The sequence below is a fragment of the Sesamum indicum genome, linkage group LG13 (genome assembly GCF_000512975.1).
Source record: "Sesamum indicum cultivar Zhongzhi No. 13 linkage group LG13, S_indicum_v1.0, whole genome shotgun sequence".
In the NCBI taxonomy this organism is placed as follows: domain Eukaryota; kingdom Viridiplantae; phylum Streptophyta; class Magnoliopsida; order Lamiales; family Pedaliaceae; genus Sesamum; species Sesamum indicum.
The window spans coordinates 3,708,554-3,721,867 of record NC_026157.1 but is presented as its reverse complement, the minus strand read 5'-3'; the positions used below and the strand labels follow the sequence as shown (position 1 = coordinate 3,721,867).

The following is a 13,314-nucleotide window of genomic DNA, read 5'->3' as shown; positions in this document are numbered from 1 at the left end:
TTGTTATAAACTTAGAGAAATTCTAAGTTTATTAGCCTATCACTCTTAATAGAATATAAAGTAAAATATATGTATTTCTCCAACAAACTTTCTTTGTTCACTCCAAAAATCACTTTACAAATGAAATACATGGTGGTATTTATAGACCACCAATGGTTACAAAACAAAATACATCATAACTATTTTAATTACAAATTATAATGGGGGATACAAAAGGGTGTATAACATAATGGGTATTAAAAAAGAATATGAAGAGGTGTATGCATTCATATATACATATTATATATAATACTCCCCCTTGAATGCATACCTCTTTATCATATACATCCTGCCTCGTTAAAAACCTTGCCTGGAAAAACCCAATGGGATAAAAACCAAGGCTAAGGAAAAGAGTACAGTTGTATAATCTCCCCCTCAATTGAGGCAGATATCTTTCAGGTGTCGCATGCCAATATTACGTATGAGTTGTTTGAACACCCTTGTTGGTAATGCCTTCGTAAACAAATCTGCTAAGTTCTGACTTGATGAAATTTGTTGAATATCAACTGTGCCTTCCACTTGAAGCTCGTGAGTGGAGAAAAATTTTGGTAATATGTGCTTGGTTCTGTCGCCTTTAATATAACCATCCTTGATTTGGGCGATGCACGCCGCATTGTCTTCATATATTACTGTGGGACTTTTCTCGATTGATTGTAGTCCACATGATTCATGCACATAATGTATTAGTGATCTAAGCCATACACATTCACGCCCAGCCTCGTATAATGCAATTAATTCTGCATGATTTGATGAGGTGGCTATCAAAGTTTGTTTGGTTGAACGTCATGAAATAGCAGTTCCACCATACATGAATATATGTCCAGATTGAGATATAGCTTTATGTGGATCAGATAAATACCCCGCATCTGAATAACCAACTAATTTGGTTGTTTTGGCATCATCATGCCTTTCAAAATATAGTCCCATGTCACTTGTTCCACGTAAATAACGTAGCACGTGTTTAACACCATTCCAGTGTCTCTTTGTTGGTGTTGAACTATATCTTGCTAGTAGATTAACAGAAAATGCTATATCTGGTCGGGTATTATTAGCAAGATACATCAATGCACCAATTGCACTGAAATATGGTACTTTTGGACCTAAAATCTCATCATTATGTGCTGGAGGACGAAACGGATCTTTATTAACATCAAGCGATCGAACTACCATAGGTGTACTCAATGGATGAGCTTTGTCCATATGAAAACGCTTAAGGACTTTTTCTATATAGTTCGATTGATGAATGAAAATTCCACCCTTAGTATGTTCGAACTGCAGGCCGAGACAATACTTTGTAGTGCCTAAATCTTTCATCTCAAACTCACTTTTTAAGTAATTAGCTGCTTGTCGAATCTCTTCAGGAGATCCAATAATATTCAAATCATCAACATACACGGCTATGATTACAAATCCCGACTCTGTCCTCTTTATGAATAAACATGGACTTATTTGATTATGGCAAAATCCTTTCTTTATTAAGTACTCACTAAGACGATTGTACCACATACGTCCTGATTGTTTAAGTCCGTACAAGGACCTTTTCAATTTGATGGAGTACATATGATGAGACTTTGACTGTAATGCTTCAGGCAATTTTAATCCTTCAGGGATTCTCATATAGATATCTGTATCCAATGACCCATACAGATATGCAGTTACCACATCCATGAGCTGCATTTGTAGTTGTTCAATTACTGATAAACTGATTAAAAATCTAAGTGTGGTAGCATCCACTACAGGTGAATATGTTTCAGTAAAATCAATTCCGGGCTTTTGAGTAAAGCCTTGGGCCACAAGTCTAGCTTTGTACCTTACAACTTCATTTCGTTCATTTCTCTTGCGTATGAACACCCACTTATAGCCAACAGGTTTGACACCTTTTGGTGTTGGAGTTATAGGTCCAAATACTTCTCGTTTATTTAGTGAGTCTAGCTCATCTTGTATGGCCTTTTTCCAACTTTTCCAATCATTTCGATGTCTACATTCCTCCATAGTTTGAGGATCATTTTCATCTTCATCCATGATTTGGACGGCTACAGAATAGGCAAAAATATCATTCATTTCAATTTCTTTACGATACCAACCAAACTGTTATGAGCATAATTAATAGACATCTCATAACTGTCCTCGAGATCTTGCTCATTACTTTTAGAGTCATCAGATAAAACCGCTTCAGGGATTTTATCCTTAGAGGCACTAGTGGTCACATTAGTATCGTGATTAATTGAGACGATATGTTCCTTTCTCTTTCGAGGATTTGCATCTTTAGAGTCAAGTGGTCTACCACGCTTCCGGCGTATTTGTGACTCAGATGCATTTGATTTATTTAGAATCGCTTCAGGGACTTCTAAACGAGCTGGAACATTTTCAGCCAGAATATATGATTTTGTGACCTTTTTGGTATCTATCAACGCTTCTGGTAGCCTATTTGCAACAATTTGCAAATGTATGATCCGTTGAACTTCAAGTTCACTATCATTTGTCCGTGGATCCATAAAAGACGTAGATGTTGCATTCCATTCAATATCTTTCCTTTTAATCTCCTTATCTACTCCCCCTAATGCCGGGAATACTGTCTCATTAAATTGACAATCCAAGTACCTAGCAGTGAATTGATCACTGGTTATTGGTTCAAGGTACTTAATAATTGAGGGAGATTCAAAACCAACATAAATTCCCAATCTCCGTTGTGGCCCCATTTTAGTTCGTTGAGGAGGGGGTATCGGGACATATACCGCACAACCAAACACCTTTAAATGAGATATATTTGGTTCTCTTCCCGAGACCAATTGTAATGGAGAAAATTTATGGTAAGCGGTAGGTCTAAGACGAATTAGAGCCGCTGCATGCAATATTGCATGCCCCCATGCCGATGAAGGCAATTTTGACCTCATCAATAAGGGTCTAGCTATTAATTGTAACCGCTTAATTAACGACTCTGCCAGGCCGTTTTGAGTATGTACATGAGCAACTGGATGCTCTACAACTATCCCAATTGATTGACAATAATCATTGAAGGATTTAGAAGTAAATTCTCCCGCATTATCTAGCCGTATCCTTTTAATAGGATAATCAGGAAAATGAGCCCTCAATTTAATAATTTGCGCTAACAGTCTTGCAAAAGCAACATTTCGTGTTGACAACAAGCTTATATGTGACCAACGTGTTGATGCGTCAATCAACACCATAAAGTATTTAAATGGCCCACATGACGGTGTTATTGGCCCGCATATGTCTCCTTGAATTCGTTCAAGAAACATAGGAGATTCTACATTCACTTTTGTCATAGATGGCTTTGTAATAAATTTTTCAAGAGAACAAGCCGAACATATAAAATCACTTTTAACAAGGAACTTCAGGTCCTTTAGTGGGTGTCCATGTGAATTTTCAATGATCCTATACATCATTGTTTTACCTGGGTGGCCAAGTCTATCATGCCACAAAGTAAAAATACTTTGATCAGCTAACTTCGGGTTAGTGATATTATGTGTTTCAACGGAGCTTATCAATGTGCCATATATAATGTCGTGTTTCCAGACATTCTGCACACTGGGAATAAAATCTGGTGAAAGAGTAAGGTAATTATCAAATCTGAACATACCTCCCAGTTGTTGTTGTCGATCCCCACAAAGCACCAGTGGTGAATGATCCGAGGTGCGTGGGGTGAGGCTTGAATAGTATGAGTTAGGAAAACGCTCAAGCCATATTTCAGTTATGAGCATCCAATCCAAATGCTTCAATAAACTTGGCGAATTCGAACTCCGGTTATGCTACGTGTACCATTCACCCTGTATAGCCATTTGTAGCACTCCCATATCCTGTATGCATGCATTAAATTCATCCATCGCCAATATAATATCCCCATAATTACCACACACCTCACTGAGGTCACGAACAGCATTAAAATCTCCTCCTACTATCCACGGGTCATCCACACATTGACCAGCAAGCACCCCCAGTGATCGCCACAACTCACGCCGCTCAGGAATTTCAGTGGCACCATACACAATAGTAATAACAATGTACAAATTGATTACCTAACCCAAACACCTATTCCCACTGGCGGTTTTCCATAGGAGTTTTGGGTCTCCCTCCCTCGCGGTATACACTATACTTTATTTCTAGCTTCACAAATTGTCTGACGAGAGAGATCTCTTTACTTTCTTGCTTTGCGTTTTCGTTGTACGGTGTGTCTCTGTTGTTATGGCATGTTGGCAAGTAGTATAGCACCGTGTCAGCATTGTAGTTGTGTCGTCTCTCATTCTTGCTCTTTCTTTCGTTGTTCTAGTTGTAGTTCTGTCCTAGGTTTCTTAGATGTTCGTAATCTCTCTTAGCTGATTACCTTCCTTTTTGTGTGGCTGTTTTTTTTTTCTATTTCAGGGTAGTCTAGTGCGGGCGTGATTAGCGATTGGCAGTGGTTTCTGAAAGGTGCGGCGACTGGATCAGTCTGGGAATGCGCAAGCGAAAGCGGTGATTAAAATATATTAATTAAAAACTGAATATAATAAAACCATAGTTCCAAGGGTTGTACCCTTGGAGTCCTGAGCGTTCGTTGTAGGTAATTAAATAAACAATAAAAATTTAAACGGGGCTTATGGTGAAATTAAAATTGAGGAGCGAAAGAAACGTAAATCAAATATTACCTCTTGTTTGATTTCTTTCAAACCACTTTTTGTCGATTTGTTCACGCTAGACTCCAACGTAGAAGTTCTCTAAAGACATGTTCAAACCACACCGAAAAATAGGAATCCCTTAATTCCCTTTGCTAGAAGAGAATAAAGGAGAAAACACACCAAGTGTGTTTGGAGACAGAGGGGGCGGCCGATTGGAGTTGTTCTAGGGTAAGAGGATTTTTTTTGTGTTATGTAATAATTAATTATTTTAAATAATTAATTAGAATATATATATATATACACCTTGTATGGGGGTACTAGAATGTTCTTAGATTCATTCCATTATCCATAAGGCAATATATTCTTTATTCGAAATAAACAATGACCAACATAGCACTTCCGGAAAGAGAGAATTGCTAGTCAATTATTACCTTCCCCAAAATTATCTAATGTGCTTAATTTAGGGGATTGTTTGGCCGATTTTATTAGGATAAAAAATACAAGGCCCAACTAATTTTGATAAAATCCAATTTAATTAACATCCACCTAAATAAGTCTATCATATATTTAATCCAATCAAATACATGAGCCCAATAAGTCTATTAATTAATAAGTCCAACTTATTACTGGAGATGATTTTAACTCATTACTTACTTCAGGAAGCAATGAAATTTTATAGAACATATCCACTTCAGGGGATAAAATCAAGAATTGTATGCCTGCTTCTGGAGGCAATATCACATCCACTTCAGGGGATAAAATCAAGAATTATATACCTACTTCTGGAAGCAATATTACATCCACTTCAGGGGATGAAATCGAGAATTTATATATATAAATATATATATATGTCTACTTCAAGAGACATTGAAATATACAATATAATTACTCATATTTTATTATGAAATATTCAAGAATAAAAGTAACTATGATATTGTAAAGGTAAACAAACAAAGAATAAAAATTATACTAATAAAATTAACATTTTACCTTGATCGATCGTAACGTAACGTCGTGCTGATAACGTGTTATAAACTTAGAGAAATTCTAAGTTTATTAGCCTATCACTCTTAATAGAATATAAAGTAAAATATATGTATTTCTCCAACAAACTTTCTTTGTTCACTCCAAAAATCACTTTACAAATGAAATACATGGTGGTATTCATAGACCACCAAAATTGTGGTTACAAAATACATCATAACTATTTTAATTACAAATTATAATGGGGATACAAAAGGGTGTATAACATAATGGGTATTAAGAAAGAATATGAAGAGGTGTATGCATTCATATATACATATTATATATAATAATTTTCTTGATAAAAGAAAAAGGTTTCTTTGTCATGACATTGGTAAGTGGAATATCTAAAGATCCCACTCATTCACAAACTCTCCCTCCCTCCTCTCACTGTGACTTTGTCTTGATCTTGGCTCCGTGAGAGGCTGAGATTGGCGCAAGAACTCCGGCCGCATCTCCCTCACCCACTTTTCACTGGTCCGCATCTCTCTCTCTCTCTTGAGCCCAAATTCCTATGTTTGTCGTGTCTTGGATTTCACTCGTGAGGCTCTTACGCTCTCTTTCCTTATTGCATTATTATTATAATGTAACGCACCAAAACCAAATACATCCCCCCATCTTCTACTTCCCACTCCATGAATAGGGCACGCAACAAGTTGCTGTCTTTTGATTTTTAATATGGTGTAAATGGAAGTTAACTAATACCATTTTTGGTATTTTCCTTTTTTATAAAACCCTTTTGTTTTGATTCAAATATCTTGTGTATTTATGTAGCATTGGATGTCTGTATTTAGGCCGTGATTGACTGTGATTTTAAATCTCAGATTGCGGTTTCTGGGATTTTAGCCTAAAGGGTTGAGGTTTGTTTGGACGTCCATTGGTTGCAAGAATCATCTGGGATTAAGGGAACGAGGAAAAGGTGAGAACTTTAGCTTCCTTTCTGAATCTTTCTTTGATTTTCTGGGAAATTCGATGATCTGTTCGGAACCCGAAATCTGTTTGTTCGAGTAGGGTTTAACTTTGTAGGTTATAAGATTGTGAACTTATGGAATTCAGAATCTCTATCTCGAGGCAAAATCAGTTTGGTGGGAATTACTGTTCAAGTTCGTGGCTTTTGTGTTCTAATGGTGTAAATCGGTGTGGAACTTTCCATTGTGTCTCTGGGGCTAGATTTGCTTGCTTCACTGTTTGTTCTTGTAATGGGAAATGAATGAGTTCTTTCAACATTTATGTTCAATCATGTGCTGATATGTTAACTCTCTGTTTTGTGCCTAAGCAATGGAGATAGTGTTAATGTAGGTGTTAAAGTAGATGTCTATGCTATGCATTTTTGTTTACTGGTAAGAGCCATATTTCAAATGTGATCAAAGCTTTTATTGTAGTTTGCTTGTAATGGATTTGTGACTCAAATTTCCCTATTTATGAGTATTTTGATTCTTCAGAGGTTATCATTTCTTTTCAAGAGTTTTCAAATTGTTTTTGGGTTTGAAAATGTATTTACTTAATGCAAAAGTTCCAACTTGTTAGTTGTAAATTGCGGGTAGCAGTTATGTACCTAACAACTTTATCTATAGTTTATGCACTAACTTAAACGTTTCAGATGGGAATCAGTGGCACATACTGGTTACGGTCGGAGTTCAGAGACAGTTAGGACTTGTGTTTCAAATTTTCGAATGTGTTTCACTGCCACTTGTTAACTATGTCTGGACTAATATGTTTATAAATAATTTTCTTACAAAAAAAATAGTGATAGAAAGGGAATGTATTTGGATTTATACTGTTCTGGTTAAAGTTTTTTTGTATAAAAAGACGAAATATAATGACAATGAGTTTGGATTTGAATTGTTGCGATGGTTTTTTATACAAAAAGATAAAATATTTATAGTAGTACTTTTGTATAAATAGACGTGATGGAATAAGTTTTTTGAAATTTAGTACTTAATCCCACAAAAAGACCAAACTGGACATGATCTAAAAGGTCCAAGGAAAATCATCTGGGGTGCATTTGTTTCTGTTGTTGTTTTCATCCACATCCTGCATATTTTCAAGTTTGTGCTCTCGTGTTGTGCCTATTAGCTTGTGAAGATGATTCTATACCTTTTTCTAGTTGTCAGATTCCAAGAATTTACAATTTATTCTTCTCCAAATTGTCCGATTTGAGTTTTCTTGTTTGTTCAATTGTTTTGCAACTAGAATCAGAGAAGGTTTGATAAACTTAAGAGGTGACCATTTCCATTATCTTAGTGGTTCAGTATATTTGAAGCATGATGTTGACTTTCCATGTTTTCTTATTTTTATACTGTTACAAAATATAGTAAATCGAAAGCCACAAGAATAACTTAGCTATGTAGTAAATTTAGACATTCACAGAAATGATACCTAATGTAGCATGTCTTCGATTAAGATATAACGTGACAACCCAAGAGAAACAGGCACCTGAAGGACTGTCCAATTGTAGTAAGTGTGAAGTAATTTAATACCTAGTTTACGGTAGCTTTACTTGATATACACGTTCATACAAACTTGAATCTTATTATTATGTTCATGCTACATTTTTATGGTTTGAGTCGATTCTCTTCCTTATTGTTTCCATTCTCGCAACAATTTCCTGTATTAAGAATCCTGAGGAAGTTTTGACTGTTAGTTGTATCTTTATGTGCTTGTACTTGGTAATTCTGCTACCTAATCTTTTTCTTGCACTAAAAAACGTGTAGATGGGTGACGTAGCAAAAGATCTAACTGCTGGGACTGTTGGAGGGGCAGCACAGTTGATATGTGGGCACCCTTTTGACACAATAAAGGTCAAGCTCCAAAGTCAACCTGCTCCACTTCCTGGCCAACCTCCAAAATATTCTGGTGCCATAGATGCTGTGAAGCAAACATTAGCTGCAGAAGGTCCACGGGGTTTGTACAAGGGCATGGGCGCCCCACTTGCCACCGTGGCAGCCTTCAATGCCGTGCTATTCACTGTTCGAGGCCAAATGGAAACATTGTTGAGGTCTGCACCTGGTGTACCTCTTACGGTGAGCCAGCAGGTTGTTTGTGGGGCCGGGGCTGGTGTTGCTGTGTCTTTTCTTGCTTGCCCAACCGAACTGATCAAGTGCAGGTCAGCACTCATGTCTTAACTGCCTAGTATGCATATTTTCATGGGCCTTAGACTGATTTGTCAACGAACTTGATATTCATAATAAAAAAACAGAAAACAACATAGTAAACGTAAGAGGACAAAAACTAGTACTCATCGCATTCCATTTATATCTGTTGATGTCTTGGATGTTTAAGAGCATCAGAACTTTTGGCCCCACAGGTCATACAAATAAGGAAATTGTAGAAGCCTGATTCAGTTCCATGATGAAACAATTTGCTTTGCCTGGAAAATTTATAAACGGTAAATCCTGTCCAAACCATGATGCAAAAATGGTTATCTTAACTTGCAAGGTTTTCAGAAGAATCAGAAGAAAAAAGGCACTCATAAGAAAGAGTTGATATTCTTAAAGCAAATAACTGCTGGTTACGGGGCTTATAATATATCCTTGTAAGTACCAAAAAACTGGAGCATGGCTTGGACTGCTCTCAACTTTTGTCATTTCACTGTGATTTCTTCCTCTCATGTACTGAAGATTGTTGGATAGTAGTCTTTATTGGTGCAGGAGTTTGAAGTAGGAAGTAGCTAGTGGTACAACTATACTCTGAAAAACCTCAATTGGATATGGCTTGAGAGAAGATGTCTATAGTATTTATATGAGATAATACAAAACTCCAAGTACTTTCTTTACATGCCATATGTGGCACATAAGGGAACACACACACCTCACTTTGTGTTTCTGCATGCGAGCATTTTCGTATGGGTTTCAGCTGTGTTGTCTTTCTGCCACCCACTAACTTTATCTAGTCACGCCTCAAGATTTTGATGTTTAGCTATTTGACGTTATAATTTTCCCATGAGTTGTAGATTGCAAGCCCAGAGTACTCTAGCAACCACTGGCGCAGGCACCGTTGCCATAAAATATGGTGGGCCAATGGACGTGGCAAGACATGTTCTTCAATCAGAAGGCGGTGCGAGGGGTCTGTTCAAGGGTTTGGTTCCCACATTGGCACGTGAAGTACCTGGAAATGCTGCCATGTTCGGCGTCTATGAAGCATTGAAGCAGTATCTTGCCGGAGGCCAGGACACATCCAGCCTAGGAAGAGGATCATTAATACTAGCTGGAGGCTTAGCCGGGGCTTCATTCTGGGTTTCCGTATATCCCACCGATGTCGTCAAGAGTGTACTTCAGATCGACGACTACAAGAATCCTAAGTTCTCCGGCTCCATGGATGCCTTCAGAAAGATCTTGAAAACGGAGGGCGTTAAAGGCCTCTACAAGGGCTTCGGACCTGCAATGGCCCGCAGCGTTCCGGCAAATGCAGCGTGCTTCTTGGCGTACGAGGTTACAAGGTCTAGTTTAGGATGATCGACCTATATCAAACATTATTCAGAAATGATTACTGCAATCTTGATGTCATTTTCTACATATTCATGGGAGTTTTCTGATTGAAAATGTGAATGATTCTTCTTGAATTATTGTCATTTCTATCTTGGGCAATTTCTGAATTGTAAATTGACTGCTTTCTTTCTTGCTTTACACTGAGCAAACTTTAGGGATGTGAACTGGTTATTCTTTTACTCACATGGGCTGTTCTTCTTTCCTTGCTAGTTGCTACATGAAATATCTGCATATGGAATTTTAATCATTTCCAGAATTTAGACCGTGGATCTCATGTGTATTCAATCTGATAAGGGATAATTACACTGAATTTTTATAAGGTTTGGTATAATTATATGTAAAAATTTTTGTAATTTAAGAAATTACACATATCCAACAAATAGTAATAATATTAACCTCACTCCATATGCATATATATTTTGTATCCCCCTTACAAGTACAAAATACAAAATCACATAAAAATACTAAATAAGGGATAAAATTGAAAAATTATTTAATTTATCTTTTACAGACGTAAATATTTTCCATCTAAACCCTAACAGAAGGAAGTTAGGTGTAAACGAAGAATTTTTGGAAGGGGTTTAAGTATAATTTTAAAACTTTATTGAAGCAAAGTGTAATTTCATATTTTTAGAGGAGGTCGAACTATAATTAATCCTAAAAGAAAATAAAGAATTGAATGTTTGCCCAATAGCACAAAGCTAGTACTCTTGACTTTTTCTCATCTAAAAACACTTTCTTAATCATAAAAATATAGTTTTTTTAAAACAAAATAATTATAGTGTCTTATAGACATGATTGTTCAATTTAAATTTCAAGATTTGATTTCTTCTTTTTCTAAAAACAAAAGGATTATGCAGAAAAAGGCATAGGGCCCTTTGGGAATGGCAACCGAAGAAGGGGGATTCTCCACTCCTTCAACGGCTTGCCGAAATCCGCAATAGGGTGGTCACCGACTTTGGGTCTCCGGAAGCAGCAATCGAACATCTGACGAGATGGTCTACCCCTAAGGGTCTCCAAACGTCAAAAGCTTATGAGTATTTTCGGCCGAAGCTTGCGAGGCAGCCTTGGAAAGCGGCTATATGGAAGGCTTTTATCCCGCCAAAATACTCATTTATTTTGTGGCTTGGCATGCGCGGTAGACTAGCCACAAGGGACAGACTTGGGTTCCTCCAAGAGGAGGATTTGTGCTCATTATGCATCAACACCAAGGAATCGGCCAGGCACCTTTTCTTTGAATGTCCGTTCAGTAGCTTCGTTTGGTCACGGATCCGACACTGGATTGGCATCAGCAGGACTATGTCAACCCTTCAAAGCGCGACCAAGTGGCTCAAGAAGGAGAAAATTGGTTCGTCCGTGCAGAACAAAGCGCGACACCTCGCTTTGGCATGCACGGTCTACACACTTTGGAGGCATCGCAATGAAGTCATCTTTGAGGGCTCAACGCCCTGTCCCGAGGGGCTCATTAGATTTGTCAAGGTTACATTGTATAGGGTCCTTTGGACTCTTTTCCCACATGGTTTGCTTGTATCCTAATCTTTAGCGTGGGATTTTTGTATCTCTCCGGGTATGCCCGGAGTACACTGTAAATATTTCTTGGATGAATGAAACTTACATTTCACCCAAAAAAAAAATACCCATCACTATCAAACCCCTTAATTTCATCCATTTTAATTGTTTTCACTTTTTTTTTCCTCCCCAATTTCAAGTTCTCTTTTCCAATATGTTGTCTCTTTGTTCAGACATTAGGTACAACTTTTATTATTTTTTTGATATCCTCAAACTTCTCATCTAATCGATATTATTAACTCGAACACTAAAGAGTCATGACCAAAACTTTTCTGGTAATATTCGAGTTTATAATTATAAAATTATTTGAAAGACTTTGATCTAAATCCAATGTAGAAAATTCACCGACCCTTAATTTAAATTCAGACCTCAAATAAAAATTAAATATTTTCACATAATAAGAGCTTAGAGCGTGACAATAATGACTATAGTTTATATATATATATATATAAAAGATAGTAAAAAGATGATAATTGCGGGATAGAAATGCACATGCGTGGAGGCCCTAAAACCAAAGATTTGGAGGAGCGTCCACACGAATGACTCCAATTTGCAATAATTTGGAATTATGAGTTATACCATGTGTCTCATGTGCCCAAACTTTGATTTGGTTTGATTTGATTTGATTTGATTTGCAGGTATGTGTAATTAATTTTTTTTAACATTTTAATTAGAAATCCTTTGTATAAAGTTAGTTTTGGTGGCACGTCGTTTCTTCTAGGGCATAAAATAAATAATTTTTTATATTTTAAAATATATTATAAATAAAAATGAAATATATAAATAATATATATCATAGTAAAAAATTAAATCAATCATCTTATGAATTGAAAGATATTTTTGGAATCACAAAGTATAATTAAGTCAGTTATTTTATCGGTTAAACATTATTTTTGAAATCATAATAAATTGATGCGACGATGTCATTAAAAATTATTAGTGAGTGTCGATGATTTTCTTTTTTATATTATGGTTAATTATATTTTGTCATTCGAACTACAACCATTTCAACTTTATGAAATTTTGCACTTTGTCAGTTGTAACTGTTTTTCGACCAAGTTTTTTGTCGAAAAAATATCACATGCAATGTACATGTGATACTTAACGGTTATGTGATGTAATATTACTCACATATGCATGGCAAAGTGAAAACTTCTATAGTTGATACGATAAGTTAAGAAAGAGAAGTTTTGATGGTAAAATATAAAAGCGGACATAATTTAAATAATAAAACATAATACAACTTTAATATTAATACAGATAATTAGATATAGATGATGAGGACAAACAGGGAATAATTACTAGTGATTGGGAGCGTCTTATGCTGAAATATCGGTGACCCTACCATTGGGGAAAAAGGGTTCTAATTTGATTGAATTGGGCTAAGTTAAAGTTGGGGGGTGTTTGGGTGAGTTTATATTATGAAGTCTTTTTAAAAAGTCAAGATTTCTTCAATTTATACTAAAAATCTGAATAAGCTCCTCAAATTTTATTCATATTAATTACAGAAATTGGCATTAATAACATTTTAAGTTCTATTTTATTCAAACATTTTAAAAATTTTATTTTTAAAATAAGTATAA

At 36.1% G+C, this 13,314-nt stretch overlaps 1 protein-coding gene across 3 annotated transcripts; it reads left to right on the top strand.

Annotated features, from left to right (window-relative positions):
- Positions 6,009–10,345, top strand: LOC105176364 (mitochondrial carnitine/acylcarnitine carrier-like protein). 3 transcript variants are annotated; one of them, XM_011099144.2, is made up of 4 exons: positions 6,009–6,152; positions 6,500–6,594; positions 8,390–8,781; positions 9,628–10,345. In XM_011099144.2, exons 3-4 carry the CDS (start codon positions 8,390–8,392, stop codon positions 10,127–10,129), a joined length of 894 nt encoding a protein of 297 aa, XP_011097446.1. In that variant the 5' UTR covers positions 6,009–6,152; positions 6,500–6,594; the 3' UTR covers positions 10,130–10,345. The 3 variants fall into 3 exon arrangements, with proteins under 3 accessions (XP_011097446.1, XP_011097447.1, XP_011097444.1); XM_011099145.2 differs by having other exon boundaries at positions 6,054–6,216; XM_011099142.2 differs by lacking the exon at positions 6,009–6,152 and adding an exon at positions 6,236–6,388.